Consider the following 19,918-nt stretch of genomic DNA (forward strand, 5'->3'; position numbering starts at 1 on the left):
AGGATGAGCAGGTTGGTGCAACAAAACATTCAGCCCAAAGTTCTTAAAGTGCTGTGTTTGCTGAGTAACTTTGTGATACAGTGGCATAATACTTCCAGAGATCTTAATCTAACTATTTTTAAACCATGTGGTTTGAACCACAAGCTGTATGAAGCTGGCATGAAGCTGGCACCAAAGGAACTTAACAGCAAGCTTCCCTGTAGTTATAAATACCTATAAAATAATCTGTAAACTTTTAAATTGAGATTTGACAGAGGGCTTGAGCGTACGCCAATTTAAAGTACATAAAAATTCCCTCTGGTTTACATCTGTGAGGACGAGGGAGGATAAAAACAGTGTCAGCACAGGAACACACGTGAGGAAAGATCACTCTCTGGAAGTGCGTATTTACTAAATATTGTGAACTCATCATGTGTTCTGCAACTCAACAAATATTTGCTGAATCCTCTAATACAGAGGCCAAAGAAAGCTTTGGCAAATGTAAATCTGAATCAACTTAGATAGAGACTCAGATGATTTGAGAACTGATGGCAAAGTTATAAAACACTATAAAACCCATCAGATGTCAGTGGGCAAGTGATAATTTTTGCCAGCTGACCTCTTCACCAGCTTCTCACACCTGGGAATTGTTTTAACCTTTTACATTTTCACCTGTTCCTATGTACATTTATATATTTTGGAACCTGTGGAGTAGTCTTTTTCTTTAATCCTGGGAAACCAAGCCTGCAGATATCACACGTGGAAGCTCCAGGATGTTGAGGGCTCCTGTGCTTTGACAGGTTGTGGCACCTGCCCAGTTAGTGAGAACTGATTACAAGCAGAAACCGAGGTGGGCTCTTACACATAAACAGTGAAGAGCAAGGCAGCAGCAAGGTCCCTTCAGCACCACCAAATCCTCCCAAGGCACTCCCAGCACGAATCCCTCCTTCCCACAAGTGGCATTTCCATCACCTCCACTCCTGCACCCTGTGTGGTGCCACTCGCTATCAACACCTTCCCATGCACTTACAAGGAGTGGGTGAGTGGAGTAACAGGGTTCTTCCCCACAGTTTAGACCAGGAAGTAGCTGGCAATTTAGCACAGAGGAGTAACTCAACAGTTTATTTAAAAGGAACACATTGGAGCTGAGGTAAATAAATTTTTCTGTATTTTCAGTTTTGTAACAGATAATACAAAATGACCTCAACATTTAAAAATGCAAAAATAGTGCAAAATTACTTCTGTGATAATACAAGACAAACATTGGCAGCATTTTAAAAGGAACAATAGAAAATAGATCAGGCAAAGCCCTAGTTTATATAGCATGGCAGAAATGCAACTAATCTACAGGCTTTTCCCTGTAGGACAGGAGAAAGATCAGTTACTTACAGTCAAACCTATGAAAGGTAACTAAACCACAGCATTTGAAAAGTAGTCTTGCATACCAGCTTCCAGACAAAAGGTGAATATAATTTGATTTCTTGCTGAGCATATTGCACTAACTTATTTTATTATTTGTCTTGACTTGGTTTGTGGGGTTTTTTCTATATTATGTATGTGAAAATGACATGTTGCTGAAGAGCTCACTTCCTTTTAAACACTGGCACCAGAAAATTAGAGCTATGTTGACAGTCACCATTCAAGTAAAAAACAAAACAAAACAAAAACTGTCACAGTAGTAGGACAAAATCCAGCTTGGAAAAATGAAGTGAAGAGAAATACAACTATTGCAACATAAACCTAAAAAAAAATAAGTTTCATAAAGGGCATAAAGTTCCATTGTATCAAGCCCTTTAGAAAAAAAGATTTGCAAATTCATGTCCAAAACGAGTGTTAAATTACAGTTCTGTAAGATTTGAGTTTAGGAGCTAGTGTGACATTAGATTCTTATTTTCCAGGTAACATAATAATATTCATTTCACAGCAGTGATTATGAGGCAACAATCTTGTATATGTGTATATAAGGCTGACGTAGGTCACTGAAGTCACACTTTCAGCAATAAAGTTCTCAAAGGGCAACTACAGGTTTTCTATGGACTCCTGAAGAATGGGGTTGTCAATTAAACTTTAAAAACATCTTTTACAGAGCAGTTTCATATCTGAAAAGTCATCAAGAAATCCAACAAAAAACAATGAAGCTTGAGTCAAATCCAACCTTTAAATTATTCCTGTAGGAATAAAATTGTTTATTTTTCAATCATTTGACTTGACAAGGAAAACTTATTTGGGAATGTTTTACTGATGAATCAAACTGGCCCAGACACTGTAACAAAGAATTAAATATTTTATCTTTAAAAACCCAACTAGAAACAACAATATAATTTGGAAGAATGATTAACTGTGTAAGCAAGTAGCAGGACATACAAAATGTGATTAAAAACTAAACAATTTAGTCAAATTTTCAGATGCATTAGAGGCTTATTAACCTGAACTGTCTGAAGAAGTTGATGATACATGGATTCACTTGACTGTATTTAACCGTCACATTTTCTTCCAGAAACAGCTACCAACGATGAACAGTAAAATACACAAAGTTCAGAGATTCTCAAGTATGTTACTGACCTCTTGGGAACCTGAATGGAGGAAAACACAGAAAAAGTTTACATCATAGAAGAAAACAAAAGACAAATGAGAACCCTATGGCCAATATGAAGGAAAAAAATATTGCTGTATTCCCACATCTGTATTTGCATTCTGTTTACAAAGTTTGGGTTCAGGGCACTCAAATTAAATGTCTGCATTTTTATACAGAACAAGAAAGAATTCTCTCCATCATAAATACGAGGTATTATGTACATATATGTACAAAGGATATTTATCCTTTCTCTTAGATCTTGGCTTTTTAACTTTAAAACCCTCAGAATATCACAGTCAGTTGTGGTGTTGGGAGAAGGAACTTCTGTTGCAGAAGTCTTTTCACACCTTCTCAACCTTTGGCTGAGGTCAGGCAGCAAAACCATGTTCTCAACTCTACAAGAAAGTAAGTGATGGAATCTTAAGATACCATTCTTTAGCAATTATAGATGGTCAATCATGCAATAAATTAAGCCCTAGCCTGAATCAATCCCATAGAAATGGAAAATGGACAGGATAACAGAAAAATATTACAATAGCAACTCTTTTTAGGTACTGAGGTACCAACAACCTACTGTATACTGATGTACACAGTCCAAAGGCTATTTCTGCTACTAGATTTGATTAGGAGATTTTCCCCCATCATAAAAGAAATTGCTTTCTCATTGAAAGATTGAACATTTTCACAATCTTTTTTTTAAATGAAAACTACATAGAAAAGATATTATTTTAGCTACTATTTCACATGAAGAAAACATTTGAAAGATAGCTTTGTGGAAATTTCTGGAGAATAGCCTTCAAATTACAAGATAAATTCCTAAATGTTGCTTTGAGGGATGCACCTTTTAGAAGAAACAGTCCAATAGATCTCAGCCCAAAGCTGCTGAAAACTTTTTATATCATTCCAATTGTGTGGACCTCCTACCTTACTATTATATTCACACAACATCCTAACAATAATAGCAGCAAATTCTTTCAGGTGAAATCCTGTTATTGTTGTTGTCTGTGATGAATTTCTATCTTCCCATTTGCTAAATGAAATTTGGCATCTGAAATCAAAGGTCAGCAGTATCTCACTCACTGCAACACAGAAGCAGAACAACAGAGTTCTGCAGATCAGTGGAAAAAGCTTGGAAGCCTCAGAGTTGACATTTTTAATATGTCTGTTTTTCCACCGATTGCAATGCTGCAAATGCTTCTTTAGAAACATCTTTCTGTAGCAGTAGGTGCTGTGCTTTGGAAGCTCTGCTCTTCTGATTTGTCTTAGAAAACAAATTTCCCTTTCACAGTTGTTTGTGACCTTGAAAATGATAGGGTGACTTTTATTAATAAAGAACTAAGCATGGAGGCTGTTAGTATTAGAATCAAATGTTCAGCTCCTTAAAATGTTAAATACTTCTCTCACATTGCTTTACTAACACACTCTAACAAAAACAAAGAAAAAAATCTAGGATTATGCTGTGATTTCCTGGACAAGTCAAGAGGCTGTGCAACTTGGCACATGAGTCATAAAAACTAACACTTTTTGCAAAATAATTGTAAAAAATGGGGTTTTTTTTTTGGTCATGAATTATAGAACAAAGTCCTGCCTGCTGACTACATCACTGAATTCCAGTGTAAGGACTTCTCACACATAAATCTTGCTACACAGTAAATTGGAAATCACAAGTAATTCCCAAGTGTTCAAATGAAAACATGTACTCTGAATGCATGTGTAGCAATACATAATGCAGGAATTTAGAGCCCAGCTTTTCAGAATCAAAACTGTAGGCAAGAGTCCAACAGCAGAAGTTGTTTCAGCTCTAGTTTTCTTTTTAAATCATCAACACCAATGAAGACCCCTTACCAGTGGGATTCTTGGAAATCATATTTTAAACACTGTTTTCTCTCAGGGCTTTAAGCATTATCTACCATTATCAACTTGACGCTGTGGCATTTAACTCAGAAATAAGAAAAAATAAATCAGAGTATCAGGGTAAAAAAAAAAAGTAAAGTTCTGACCATTCACAGACACCCTACTTCTGCTCATCAATCCTCAGTGAAAGCCACAGACTTTGGACCTGTGGATATCTGTGCTGATCACTAGAAGAGATCATCTCTGAAGAAGGACCATGCCTGAACTGCCTGGCTTGAAGCAGGAGAGATTAAATGCTAAACCCAGGGATGGAATATGCTGAATATCAGTGTGAAGGTCAGAGATGAAAAGCTTCCATCCATACCAGAGATTTTCTTTAGGAAAAGCAGACAACTGATATATTTGTTCACTGGAGAAAATACATTCCAATAAGGAAATTAAGGACATTAAGTGCATCTCTGAGACAAAATGCACGTTTGTCTACCTCTTGTCACTTTCATTGAAGTTAAAAGCCAGGTTAAAAGATGCACAGTTTATATTTTGCATCTTTATTGCTCTGTCTTTCTATTTGCTTTGTGTAATATAGATTTTTTTTGTGCTGTTCTGTCTGTGTGACCATGTTGCTTCCATCAGTATTTTAACCTGAATAAATATACTTCCATTTATCTCTGAAACAGTTAACTGTATAGGCTGCTCTTTCCTGTACCTTTTACTACTGATAACTTGTGATAGGCATTCAGTCCTTAAACCTGGTGAGCTCCTTATATATGTCCTAATGCTGTATTCTTGATATTCAAAGGAACGTTCAAAGGACAAGCTTGTTTTATCCTGCAAGACTATTACTGACAACCACGCACAATGTGGGTTGAAGTATCTTGTCACAAAACTAAATTTATTCCGTTTTAATGACAGACAATTTTGTCCTGTGATTAGATCTCGGCAACACAAGAGCATTTAGCCACATTTCTTGTAGTGATATCAAATAATATACACAGCTCCACTTGAATGGTTTTTGGTTTTAACTTCAGCTCAGATTCAAGGGAAACTTTGAAGCCCAAAAATCAGGTTTATTTTAGACAGAGAGAAAAATGAGCCACTCAAAGTACAAATTTATGTCAAACTCTAATTTCTAGTAAGTACAAAATGCCTTTTTTTTAACATTGTTTGTTTCACAAAAAAAGTACAATTGCTTTATTTGCAATTTAGTCACCTCAGTTACCTCATCAGTTTGCTCTAGAAGCCATTTCTATACTAAAGTGATTCTTTTTTAGACAGCTGATATCATCGTGATCCAAAAGCATGGGGACTATTACAGACATATGATATTATTTTAATAAAAGAAAATATTTTAAATTTCTAATAAACGTACCCAGCGTTTCCTTTCAATGCTCCAGAACACCTTAAGTAGAAGTTTTACTTCTTTTGGCTCTCTTTAACTTTGAATAACCTTCTTCTTTCTGCTTACAAAAACAAGACAAACAGAAAAGGGCAAAAGCCAATAAAGCAAATGAAGCAGCAATACTAAGCTAAAAGTTCAACTAAAAAAACTGTTTCTGAGTGAAATGCTTAGTTGAGTAAGAAGTAATTAATAAAAGTTTCTGTTTTCCAATATAAATAATCTGAAGTATGTTTATAAGTACAATGGCTAAATAATTAGGACCACAGCTACTTTGAAAATACCCTTTACATGCTGGTAACCATGACTTTCAAAACCAGCTATCAGTAATGACAAAGGCTGATTCTTCAGAGATGTGTTTACCAGTGTCCCCAATTGGCACCATCATATTTTAATCTGGGGACAGGAGGAATCAGCCTAATGAGCATCAGAGAGTCCATCCCGAAGCCAATTAACAGATAAGTCTCTTTCCTATTCCTGACACACCAATGAAACTTCCTGAGAACTGTGCATCCCCCTCTCTTGAGTCCAGCAGTGGCAGCACTGTGGCGCCAGTGAGAACTTGCTGTGTTCCTGACACTTCCCAAAAGTAGCTTGCAGGGCTCAGGCAGTACCTGTGCTACTCTCAGCCTGCCAGGGGAGTGAGGAGTGCATGGGGCACTTGTGACTCCTGACTAGGACAGGGCAGTGCCCCTTCCCCATTCCAACAGTGCTGCCAGAGCAGCTACAAGCTTCCCATGCTCACAAGCCCTAGTGTGTCTGAGTCATTCCCAGCAGCAGGCAAAGGACTCTATTTCATATTGTAGTGGAAGTCTCCCCTCTACACCCAGACCCCGTGTTGTTATTTCTATAAACAGCTATTTTTAGTTGCAGTTTTTCTTCTCTTTGTGAGAGTGACTCTACTGCTGCAGCACTGCAGTGCTGGCCCTGTGAGCACTGCCTCGGTTGTGGCCCTGTGGAAGGGCCTTTCCCAGCTGCACTTGGATGGGGCCAGCTCAGAGCAGCTGGGCTGGCGCTTCCCACACAGACTCCTCTTTTCCCTGCAGCAGCTCCAGCTCTGGGGTGTGTGTTCCTGCAGCAGGCCCCTGGGGTTGCTGCACTGGCCTTTTCTGATCTGCACAGACTGTGTTCCTTTAATTACAGTTAAATCATCCAGAATTGCCTTGTACTTGGCTTTAAAAGCATAACAAAACAAAAAGTCGTTTCTGCAGAATATTGCTAAATTCAGGTCCTTGAGATGAAAATCTCACAGAGCCCACTCTCAGAGCCACTGAGAATGCCCAGAACTTTTGTGCAGAATTAGAAAATCTGCTTCAGAAACAGTAACATCATTAAACATTTCAGCAGCATCTTTTGCTGCAAACATTTAACATGCACTCTTCAAGGGACAGCATCATACCTGATGGTTACTGTTACTTTTATCCTGCTTAAGGTTAATTTCATCCAGACAGGTCAGTAAGATTTCTTAGCCTGCCCATTTTAATTTGAACATACTAAAAGTTTTTAAATACCTTTTTTGTCCCTTAATTCACATCTTTCTGGAAAGGATTAAGGAGTGTATGTGTGTGTGTGGGTTTACCTGTCTTCTTCTGGCACAACTTTTCTTTACAGATCCTTCCATGTTGCTCTCCTTGACTGGCCAAGTTGGTTTTGAGGTCAGGGTTTCACATGTCAGATACTTGTTCCCTGTAATCACCTAAAAGTACAGAAGTTTGTAACTTCATTAGAAAAACACCCCACGGCATTTTGAACAAGATCTCTAACTTTTAAAATTACCTGCTTTTTCAAAAGGTGCCCTCATCACACAAAGCTGATAACCCACCAACTTACATTGTGATAAGCCCAAAACATTTCATCCATGTACGCCATATATCGTCCTCATAAAAATTGCACTGAAATCAGCTCAACTATTTATTCAATTGAAATGGAGGGAGAAGCACAGAAAAATTAGGTGGTAAAGTACTTCTAGCTGTCACCTAATCATAACTTTTACTCAAAATAGAGCTAACTTCAAAGATAGATCACCTTGCTTTGGGTCCCATTCAGTCAAGTTCTGAGAATAATAGAAGGCTAACAAACCCAAAAGCCTCCCTCTGCAACTTGTTCTAGTAGCTGACAAGCTGTGCTCACACTGAGGATTTTTTCCTCATGTCCAGTGGGATTTTTTTCCTGTTGCAACTTGTGCTTTTCATGAAACTGTAATTAAACTTGTATTTACAAAACTTCCATGTTTGTCTAACAGCACAATGCCTTACACACAACTGCTGTCAGCACTACACAATTGATGAGGTTTGAGATTCCTTCCATGAGAAAGGAATTATTCCATTAATATGGTTTTATGTGGAGAGAGACTGAACATCAAAAAAATGTCACTGTGTTAACCTCACACAGACCTGGATAAACTGTCTAAAACAAAGGAAAACTAATACCCCATCATAAAAGTCTCAAATTAAAGAAGTGTTTATTTCACAAAAAAACCAGTAAATCATCTTCCCTTTCAGAAAAACAAAAGCAGCAGTGGCTGAAAACATTAAGTTATATGGTAGAATTTTAGAAAACTATATTGAGAATGATGGTAGAACATGATGAAAGTCATGCCCTTTATTGCTTAACGTTGTTTTTGAATTTGTGAGAAGCAGTGAGAATGAGCCCTGCTCTTTACTCTACCTGTTCAAAGTCAGGTTTGGAAGGGTGACTGGTTGTCTCAGCAGCACAGTCCTTTGAGTGGCACACTGCTTTGTTTCCTTCACTTTTGGCCACGCACACTGTATCTTTGAAGACAGATTCATGAATATTTAACCCAGCTCCTTTATTTGATCTCTTTGTTTGTTGCAGTGACAAACTGGAATTTGTCATTTCACTGTCTAATTTACAAATCTGCAAATGCACTTCCGTTGACTGGTGTTGTTTCTCAAGAAATTGAGTAGTATTTTGACTTGTAAACTTTTTCCCCTTTCTTGCACTGGAAGTAGAAGATTCATGTGTATTCAGACATGGATTGGTATTTGATTTCTGAAGCACTGGCCCAGCATTCTTAAGAAAGAATGGAGAATTTGTCTTTTTGTGATTGACTTCACTTGGACTCCCACGTGAAGCTGAGCTTTCAGAAAAATCAGAGTCAGCCATTTGTCCACTAGACTGGGTTTTCCATAGGAATATGGGTGCACCATGTTTTGTGTGTGTCTTCGTGTTCTTCACCTGAAGCACACTGTTGTTAGTAGGAGTTTTGACTCGTATATTTTGAATGTGTTTGAAAACCTGAGTTATGCTGGATTTGTGCAGAGACAGCATAGAAGACGAAACACCCACACTTTTCATTGGTGAATGCCTTTCAGCACTTTCCTTTTTCTTCCTATCTGTTTGATTTGTGATCCTTCCATTCATTTGCATCAACTTTCCTTTGAAAATTGGTATAATTTTGCTGACTTTTGGGAGCGTGGATTCAAAGGCTGAGTTTACAGGTGTTCCTAAAGATTTTGCAGCAGGTAACTCTGGTACACCTGGTATTTGCTTATTGCTCATTGATTTCTCAGTGGCTCCAATGCTAACCCCTCCTGGACTCTCACTGCTGCTCGGAAAACTGTGTGCTCCTGGCTCTTTGATCAAACGCTCCATCCAGTGGCTGTTTTCCGTACTGCACCGTGAAGGAATTCCAGGCAAAGTCGGTTTTCTTGGAGGAGCCTCCGTTAGAGATACTACACAAACCATCTCACCGTCCAATTTCGTGTGCTTAGGTTTTATTTCCTGCAACACATCAAGAGCTGCTAAATTGAATAAACTGGATTTAACGATCTGATAGTGCCACCTAATGCATCCACTATATGGCATCAACCTAATACACATCACAGGATATAAGAATACAATTTTGTGGTTTGGATTAGAATTACTATATTTTAAAACAATATCTAGTTGTCACTATAAATTAAGGGGGTTTTTTTATCCTCCCCGAGTTCTTTGTTTACAATCTATGCTAGAATATCATATTTCTCAGAAAGAGAGACTTAAATTACAGTAATTATCTTGATTTAGCGCTTTCCAGCTGGATAATGTCTACCCCTTTTGAGGGGTTCTGCAGAGGGCTTGACTGACAGGGCTCCTCATCTCTTAAGACTTCTAAGAGCATCTGTATTCTGAGCAAAAGACAGTTTGGATGTCTATAAAAACTGCAGATGACACAGAGGACCCATTCTAGCTTTGATCACTGGAGAGACATAAACAGAAACTGCTTTCTGGAAGAGGATTATAGTATTTTAGAACCTCTGCATCTTCTGTCACTATTATTTGTTCAGAATTAATTACTTCATTTTTTCTTTAACACACTACTACCAAAGAAATTTGAGCCTTAGCCTTCATCACAACCTCAAATAATATAGGAGTTTTGATTACTTGCCTCCTTTATATCACCAGACATGGAGTAAACTTACAGCTTCAGTGTTTTAAAACGCTTATGTCCACACAGTCTTTTTTTATTGTTAAATAAATTGTAATATTACTACTACTGCTAGTAATAATAATAATAGAATCAAGAATCATGGTTTGGGTTGGAAGGGACCTGACAGATCATCTAGTTCCAGCCCCACTGCCATGGGCATAGACAACTTTGACCAGACCAGGTTGCTCAAAGACCAATCCAGCCTGGCCTCACACACTTCCAGAGATGGAGAATCCACATCTTTGGGCAACCTGTTCCAGTGCCTCACCATGCTCACTGCAAAAATTTCTTCCTAATATCTAATCTAAATCTACCCTCTTTCAGTTTAAAGCCATTCCCACTTATCCTGTCATTAAATGCTCTTGTAACAGCAACAATTGTAATAATGTTACTGTTATTATTGTTGTTATTACTGTCTTTTTTTTAATTATGGTAGAGATTTGAGACAGTTCTGGATATGTAAAAAAAAAAACCCTACAGAATTGCAAGTACTGATAGCAACTAATTAACACCAAGTCCATTTTCTAATGTATTTATAATGTTAGTAACAACTTTACAATGGCAAATACTGTAGCTTTTACTTATATGGTAATTAAAAGTTTTACAGGACTGATAGTTTGTTGTGAAAAGCATAGTTATATGCTCTTACTGTGCTCTGACTATGATCAACATGACTTCATACAATGAAAAATATGTGCCATTAATACATTTATAAAGAAAGCCTTACATGCACTGAAGCCCTGGAGAGCTCCTTTGTAGCATAAAGTGCTTTACTTGTCATCTTTACTGGAAATCCACACAGCTGTGAAAAATTGCTCTTCATGTCAGAAAGAAAAGAGTTCACTACTCCTTCTGCATCTGTTCTGGGGAAGTACTGCACTGGCTGACTTCGGATGCAACTTAAAGGGTACCTGAGTAAGTGTTCAGGGATACATAACAAGTTTCTTTACACTTCTATAATTATTAATCATCTTTGTTGAGAAGAAAACATGAGTTTGCCTAAATGTTTTTTAAAATTGTGAGAAAAGCACTTAATTTCTTATGGGCCTGAAGTTTATGAAGTTACAGGACTCTAGCACAATTATACCACACTAACCTATAACAGCAAAGATTACTCAATATAAGTAACCCTTAGTCTAGTGTTTCCTGGCAAAAAAAAAAGTCTCTTTAAAAGCAATCTTTGTTGGCCACATTTTTACACAATTTGACTTTCTTTTACACCCTGTCCTTTTACATCACATTTAAAGTGGCATTATCACATTTACAGAAGCTATGAAGCAAATTGCTCTATTTCACTTCCTATTATTCAATACTGGGACAGAGACTTGATTAAACATTTTGTTTCAATTTTTCTATTAAAACACCTCTCTCTACTGACTACTGTGAAATTATGAAAGAAGGAAGTGTGGCACACTCAAAAATGAAAAGCAGAGCTTTGCTAGAAGTGTAGGAGAGGAAATGTGACAAATATATTCTGAAAGGATACGTGAAGAACCTTTCCCCTATTGGTTTGAAGTAAACACTCAAGTATGTTTTTGTCTCTTCAAGATCCTCAGGAAGAATATATCCATACTTAGATAAACCAAATAAAGACAGGTATTACAAGGACATACTCAATAGGCAAACCAAAAAGGGAGGGGAAAATGAAAGCAGTGTGTGTGTTTCTTACCAGACTCTTCCAGTGCATCTGAAAATCCTTATATGAACGGAAAGGAGATTCTGGAGGAATTATGTGGCTGATGTTTATGATCTGACCCATTTTCATGCTGTGCACAGGTAAAGATGGGATGCTTAGAAAGGGTGCCATAAAATCCAGTTTAAAATATCCTGGCTTTTTTAGGGAAAAAATCTTATTTTTGGCATTCAAAGTATTTAGAGATTGTTTTTATATTTTGAGGACTAATACCTTTGGCTCATAAGTTTATGACATAACAATAGCAATATTCCTGAAGTATGGTAAAGAATAAAGTAAAAGTGACATTTCTCTTCTACACTCACTAGCAATGAATGCAGAACAAAAGCAAATATCATCATTACTTCTCTTTTATTTTATAATGAAAAATCTTAGGTAAAAATAGAGGTAGTTCATGGCAAAGGTGGAAATACTTTTTCTTTAAAATTGTATTTAAGAAAAACTGATGCTCTCACATACCACATAAGTAGCACAAAGATTAGTAAAACTGAAATAGTATTTAAATGTGTAATTTATTATTTGATTAATTTTTCTTATTTTTCCTAGCAATGAGACAATAAAAACAACAAATGCCTGACTTTAAAACAGACTGTAAAACAGAAGTGTTCTTATCACTAGCATCAAATTCACAATTTGTAGGGCAAACATTCTGAGAAATGTTTATTTCTGCTGAAATGTGAACAGATTCCTACCTTGGCAAAACATAGCACCAGTTACTTAATATGGAATGTTGCTGAATAACTGTGTTTTCATTGCTGTCAAACAGCTTTACGGTGTTTGCTGAAATATCAAAATCTCCCAGCTTAAAACAGAAAAGAAAATTTATTTGCAAACAATTCTACAGCAGTACAAATTTAAAAATTTCAAAAATAATTGTGTATCACGATACACTGAAGCTTGATGTATTATTATTTGTTCATCAGCTCTCACAGATTGATTATTTCAGAAGATTTTCCCATCATCAAATTGCACACTATCTTATGTTAGAGCCTACCCTTCCACAAGCCATATAAGTACAAGGTTTAAAGTTTATTGAAATGAGTGAGATTTAAACTTTATTCAAAATGGTTTAATAAGAGTATAGAAGGAATTTGTCAAATGAAACGAGAGCTGTCTCACTTCAGTGCATGTTTTTAAAAAGTTCAAATCAGGTATCTATGCTTGACATTCTAGTAACTGTGTGTGTCACTTTGCCTAAACATGTGCAAGTGTCCAAGGAACATAATTAATGGGACATTCAGCTTCATCCTCTGAGAAGTCAAAAAAATACCACACTTTTTCACAATGTCAGAATTTGACTGTAGGGAACAATCAAAGACAGAGATTTCAGAAACATTTTATGTTTCTGTTATCTATGAGGGTTTGCATTTATTCACTGAGAAGAAAATCTGGCCATTTTTTTTTTAGAAAAGTATTGAAAGGATCAAACTGGTAACAAAGACATATAATGACCTTTTCCATCATTGGTCTATATAATTTAGGAACTGGTTTCTTATAGATAGCTTTAATATTTATGCTGTCCCAAGCATGTCTCAGAAGAAATTATATTCTTCTATTTCAACAAAAAAAGAGCTTGGATCAGAAATATTTAAGAATATTTCTATAAGAAATATAGAAAAAAACGGCAAGCCTGACAAATACGCCCTGCACATAGGGATATACTCACCACAAGTGGCATGGCTGTCAAAAAGGATAACAAGTTTTCAACCTCAACCATGATTTCTTAAACAATGTATAAATTGAACTTATAAGCAGCATAGTCCTGGCTGCTCCATACTTTGGAACTGCATAGAAATTAAGTAGATTCCATAATAAGCATATAAAGGGACCTTGAACGTGGCGCAGAAACTCACCTGTAGTTGCTCTATTGTTACTCAAAACTGTGTACTAGAGTGTGACTGAAATCTCTCTAGAAAACACTGCTAGAAGGAAATCTAGAGTCACAAAGACACTTCACTGCTATATTTTGTTTGCTTTTTTGAAAACCCTCTCAGCCTCAAATCTCAGTTTCACAACTCTTGCTAGAATGCATCAACACAGATACAATATGGATGTTATGCTTTTGTAACCCGTGCAGATAGTCAATGAATATGGTTAATGTCTCAATGCAATCAGAAATAAGCACTTCTATCCCCATCATGCTAACTGGAAGTCACCTAACAGAAAAGAAGATTAAGATTAATAAAACAAACACAGTCATAGAAAATATAACTGGCTTATACCTCGGGGGGCGGCAGCCGAATTGAGCAAGGCTCCACGCTGATGCAAAGCTGTCTCTCTGACACATTGAGGTCTATAACTAAATTTAAAAAAAAAAAAAGCACAATGCCCTGTTTTGAATTACAGCTCATCTCTTAGGCTGAAAGCTAACCTAAATATTTATTTAAGGTAATTGTTAGTCAAAGTGCTGTGTTTGAAAATCAAAAGGTTAGACTTTCTCAGCACAGAAATTAAATTAAGTGCATTTTAACTGTGAAAAATAAAAATAATAATGAATTAGTGTCATACTGTAACTCAGAAAATCAAGTCTGGCTGTGCAACTGTGTGCTTGATCCTCATATCCTTGATAAACAAACACCCATTTACAAAGCAAATGTAGTTCATGTAACCATTTGCTGCACTGAGTCATTCAACACAGTATTTTCCATCCAGGAGCTGTCAATAGGAAAGATTAAATGGGCAAGGCAAGCATTTATGGACACACCTCCAGAACTTTCACTCAGCTCTGAGTTCTTCAACACATATCTCTGCTACAAACTTAGGCTCCAATATTGTCAAATGTAATCTTTAACTTTTATATTGGAATAAAAGTTAATTTAATTTTTGCAATAGCTAACCAGCATGCTTTGTGACTTCATTTTCGTGAGCAGCAAACAGTACATACTGGACAGTCACCATTCCCCATTTTCCTATCTATTATTATGGAACTTTCATACCACTTGCAAGACTCATAATTTAAGGCAAGTGCATTTAACTGCAATAATTATAACTTTGAAATGACAAATGTCAGTCTATGGCTGTAGATTAATAGTATGAAAATTATCTTTGTGAGTGATTTTTCAAAGGTTCAGTTGAGCTGACAGCTATTACAGACAGAACATTACCTACCACCAAGTGTGTTTTGACAGAAGTTATTTCAGAATGAAAACCAAAAAACCTGTGCTGGTAATACCAGTAGGAAAGTGCTTAACTTTACCTTGCTCTCTCAACTTTACTATTAACAGAATATTGTACTTACCAACAGCATTTTGCCTTCCTGAACAAGACAAAAAATCTTTCCCTTAATAAACAGAATAGACAGACATTATTTTCTAAACCACATTTCTAAAGTCTTTATTTGAAAAAAAAGAAAAGGAGAAATCACACAGCTTTATTTGTGTCTATCACAAATGCTGAAAGTGTGTTCCTTTTAAGGAGATAAAATCCCCTATTATCAATTAACTTTTCACTGATTCATTAACATCTATAGGAAAGAGAGATAGGTAAAGCTATATTAGTGGGCAGCAATCTGTACATCACTTTTTCCTCCTAACTCTGCTTCCAACAATATTTGGTTTCATGTGGTATGCTGCATTCAGTTGAAATAATTATTTGATCTATTACAAAGATAAGGAAGAAAATGAAAAGGTGAATGGAATGTCCATTCAGAACATTAACTTTTGTCATTGAACTTGGATAACAAAACAATAAAAGTGCAAATAAAGAAAAAAAAAGTAATAGGATAAAGGAATGAAACAATTTATTACAATGAATGAAATAATTATGGAATTTAAATGATGGAAAATAGGTACTACAATAAAGAACTGGAAACTAAATGCTTGATCCCTGACCCAAGTGAGTCAAATACCTTGCACCAAGAGATGACCAGCCTTGTTCCACCTGGGTGCAAGCCTGGCTGTAAGTGTGTAGGCGAGACAGGTTTGGAGAAGGGCTGGAGTAACTGTTTGCGGTGCTTCCAGCTAACAACAACAGTGACAAAAAGAAACATACATTTTTAATAATTTAACAGATTTTTTTAAAGGCCTCGGTCAAAACTTTAGCAAACATACTGCTGCTTCGTCTTGGAGCCAAATCCTAGTAAGTGCCACACATGTTTAGCTGTCATCTGCTTTGCTTCAAGAGGAAGGTAGCACAGTATTTGATGTAGGCATTTGGATTTCATGTGTCATTAATGTGAGGTGCACAACAGTTCCTAGAATGCTTTCACAGGGCGGATAATAGACCTGGGGAAAAGATTAACTGAACCCTCTGGAGTACTTTACTAGATATGCAACTCCCTCCAGGCAATAGGCACAACATCCAAAGCTGACATTACTTCTGCTGTCAGAGTCACCACCAGGACATTTTCTGGCAATCACAGCAGATAAATGCAGCTTTGCTCACCAAGAGCTCTGCTTCCCTGCCTGTCCTGAAGAGCTTTCTCTTGACCATCAGCATTAGACAAGGAACTAACTACAGCAGGCTAAAAGGAGTTAAGTAATACACCTCCAGAGAGATGTTTCTAAAGAATCATGTAGGAACTGCTTGGTGTTGGGAAACCTAACAATGACAGATCACCCACACATATCAACATTAACAGTTCTGTAAGGTAAGCATATTTGAACAGCGTATGTCTAACTAATCTGCTTATGCATTTGCACTTCTTGGAACAAATGAAGATACACCCAGCTGGCTGTACAAATGAATTATGAGAGCCACTGGCTTTGGTTACAATCAGCCTTCTGACTCACCAATTTTAGTGCATCCACACGTACATTCATAAACCCCACAGAGGTTGCATACTAGAAGATTGTAAATCACATGCACAATGGCCTAAAAATATATCAGCTGTTAAGCTCAGGCGTTCCATTTCTTCTCTATGCTTTTGTTTTGTTTCCCTGAGACTGTCCTGTGAACACTGGGTAAACCCAAAGGTGAATGGGGAGACAGTTCAGCTGCTTGAGCATTCCCACTGAATGAAGGGCATGACACTAGCAGGAGAGCTGCAGGTTTGTGGCCCAAACGTTGTCTTGAGGTCAGTCCCCAATGCCTCTGAGCAGGAGCAGGATGGCACTGCAGCAGAGAAATCTGGAGGTATTGCTCACAAACTTCTAACAGCTATTGAGTCTGACAAAATATATTTACCATGCCCCCATTCACAGGACACACTTTGTCTATGGGGCAGACTTAGTAACTCCCTTTAGTAGGGGGGTTATCTCTGCCAACAGTAATTGCAGATGAGTGTAACAGCCTAGAGAACTGTGTCATATTTCAGCACTTACAGTAGCTCCGTGTCTCTCTACATAGGCTTGACATATTCCTGATTCATAAAATGGTATCTAAAAGTAACAATAAAAAAAATAAATCAAGGGTTTGGTAGTAAGCATAAATTAAATTCTGGTACAAGAGTGACTTTGCCTTTGAAAATCATGCAAGGGAAGAGTTAAGCAAACACTTTATCCTGTGTTTTAAAGGAGAAAACTAAAACAAGCTCAGGCATTTGTCATAATGCAATCTCACTTCTAGCTAAGGATACAGTCACAAGCAAGACAAGTGAGCCAAAGACTGCCCAAAACAAAGCTGTAGAACTCTGCACCTTCTTCTCTCCATATGAATTGGGTAACAATCCACCAACTGAGTCCATTTCATCCCACAGATTGGTTCACCATCTGAAAAGGCCATTTCATCAAAAAAATAAAGGACTTAAGCTGTCCTACATCACTAATGAACAAATAAAGAAGTCTGTTTTAAATGAAATATTTTTACTTATCCTTGATCCTCAAACAAAACACTTGTAGAAACATGTATGTGTGACAAATACAATCGACCCCTAGCCATACTTTGGTCCTGACTGACCAAGAAGCAACAAGGCTCACATCCCTGGGATGAACTTGCCAGCTGGAAAGTCCCTGGCTCATCTACAAGGGAGTGAAGGTGTCTTGAAAAATATTTCAAAAGGTGTTTCCGAAACCCGAAAGTACAAGATAACCGAAGGACAGAAAGAGCTGTCAGCACTAAATCAAACACACATGTCTTGCCTATGCCATTGATTAGGAGCCAATTACTTCACCCTTTAAATATTAAAATCAGGACAGGCTCAATCTGAGCACTCCCTGAACGCCAGACTGTACGACAGCTGGCCTGCATGGCAGGTTTGAGCAGGACTCCTCTCAAGTTTAGAGATTCCATACTGGAAATTAGAGAACCTTCCTTACAAAAGGTCAAGAGACCTCTTACCTGTGATGTGCACTAAGTGACTGAAAGCATGCTGAATTCATGCTATGAAGAATTACTAATCCATGCAGCTACTCAGATACTATAAACACTGCAGGGATAATTCCACTAGGCATGAAGTGCTGACCAAGAGCGAGACAAAGATTGGGTACAGCCACACATAGGCTCCAAGAAGGAATTCTAAAAAGGGATCCCTCTGAACCTCATGTCTCCACACGAGGGCCCTCTTTACCCTTTGCACCTCCGGTCTCTCTCCGAGTCATTCTAACTCAGATTTCCTTTCCATGGTTCTTCCATGGGTAATTATTAAGATAAACCTTGGCATCAAACTTCCTGAACCTTGTCAGAACACTGTTAAAACCTTGCTAAATTCCACCAGACTCATCAAACTCTGTCAAATTATGATGTTACCTCAATAAAACATAGTGCTTCTTCTCTCTTTTGAGTGAGGTGCACTCTGCTCATCTGCAGAGCAGGCTGTAACTACAGATATTATTTACACAGTGATACTGACCGCCATCACCACCGAAATTTGATTCAGGGTCCCCATAACAGGTGCAGAAAGGATCTCTTGATACAGGAATAATAACTGTCTATGAAAAAGATGAGAAAGAAAATAAAAATGTTATTTTCTCTGCTTAAATTTCTTTTCCTTACCTTTTGCAAGCACAATACATTCCACTTTTAATCAGTTTCCATTGGTTCAGTATAATAAATTGGATTAGTCCAAGTTACTTGCTCTAGATGACCCACAGTGGTCTAAGACAAAGATTACAGGGCTTTGGCACACAAATGGAGCTCTCCAAAAGTGTTCCTTTTGGCAGAATTTTTCATTTCTCCCCTTTCTTTTAAAGGGAATAACATAATGCTTGGTGAATGCTAAGGCGTCTACATCTGCTTTCCAAATAGTCTTTTAACTTAGTCTCAACTACATGAAGCATCCCAGCTTTGCAAGTAAACACAGATTAATTTTAACCAGTTATTAATTTGAAGTATGTGTATCCTTTAGTTTTAGCTCGTGAAATTTAGAACATAATAGAAATTTTGTTTTTGTTCCCCAATAGCAAGCAAGTCCCTTGCCCAAGAAATAAAAAAAAGCTATTTTAAACAATTTTGTACTCCTTACCACTGATAAGGATTTTTCTGATTTTATTACAGCTAATTCTAGTACAGCTAATAAAATATTTGAATAACAACCACTAGCAGCTTTTGGAAACAACAGCCCCCAAAACTCTTTACCGGCAAGTCTTTATCTGTGTACTCCTTGTCTCAGTTTCTGGTGTCTGAGGACTCAGTGTTACTGTAGCAGCACAGAGTTTTTGCAGCTCAGGCAGACTGACAAAGAACAGAGGCTGGTGTCTGGTGCTATTCATGGTATGTTGTTGATTGCCCCCAAGCAACAGCTGGGTCTTAGAAAAAATAATAATTTTTGTAAGGCAGGTGTTTGTTTACAGAACTTTATATGTTATTAGGTAAATGAATAATCAATTCTCTTTTGATTAAGAATATAGAGAAAATATAATGTGGTCAGCTAAAACAGCTGAATATCCTTTTCGTATTTATAATGCATTATACTTGAAAAAAAAAATTATTTGCAAGAGCCAAAATATTCAAAGTAAAGACAAGGACAAAAGAATACAGAGTATATGTATGATGATTGCCATATTAACTGAGCACATGTAATGGAACTCTGTCATTTTTGGAACTTCCTAAAAACCAACGAAAAGAACCCAAAGAAGTAGAATTTCAGACTAAGACTCTGATCCTTTGATGCAG

The 19,918-nt window shown here is 37.1% G+C and overlaps 1 protein-coding gene across 1 annotated transcript; it reads right to left on the bottom strand.

Annotated features, from left to right (window-relative positions):
• Positions 1-5,808: 5,808 nt before the first annotated feature.
• C2H18orf63 (chromosome 2 C18orf63 homolog) lies at positions 5,809-19,515 on the bottom strand. The gene is made up of 13 exons (XM_064703202.1): positions 19,382-19,515; positions 18,657-18,735; positions 17,191-17,247; positions 15,777-15,888; positions 15,168-15,209; positions 14,152-14,228; positions 12,622-12,731; positions 11,906-12,002; positions 11,723-11,808; positions 10,964-11,147; positions 8,472-9,548; positions 7,384-7,500; positions 5,809-5,865 (listed from the first exon to the last, which is right to left on the bottom strand). Exons 1-13 carry the CDS (start codon positions 19,513-19,515, stop codon positions 5,809-5,811), a joined length of 2,229 nt encoding a protein of 742 aa, XP_064559272.1.
• Between the last annotated feature and the right edge of the window lie 403 nt (positions 19,516-19,918).

This window comes from Zonotrichia leucophrys, chromosome 2 (genome assembly GCF_028769735.1).
Source record: "Zonotrichia leucophrys gambelii isolate GWCS_2022_RI chromosome 2, RI_Zleu_2.0, whole genome shotgun sequence".
NCBI classification, from domain to species: domain Eukaryota; kingdom Metazoa; phylum Chordata; class Aves; order Passeriformes; family Passerellidae; genus Zonotrichia; species Zonotrichia leucophrys.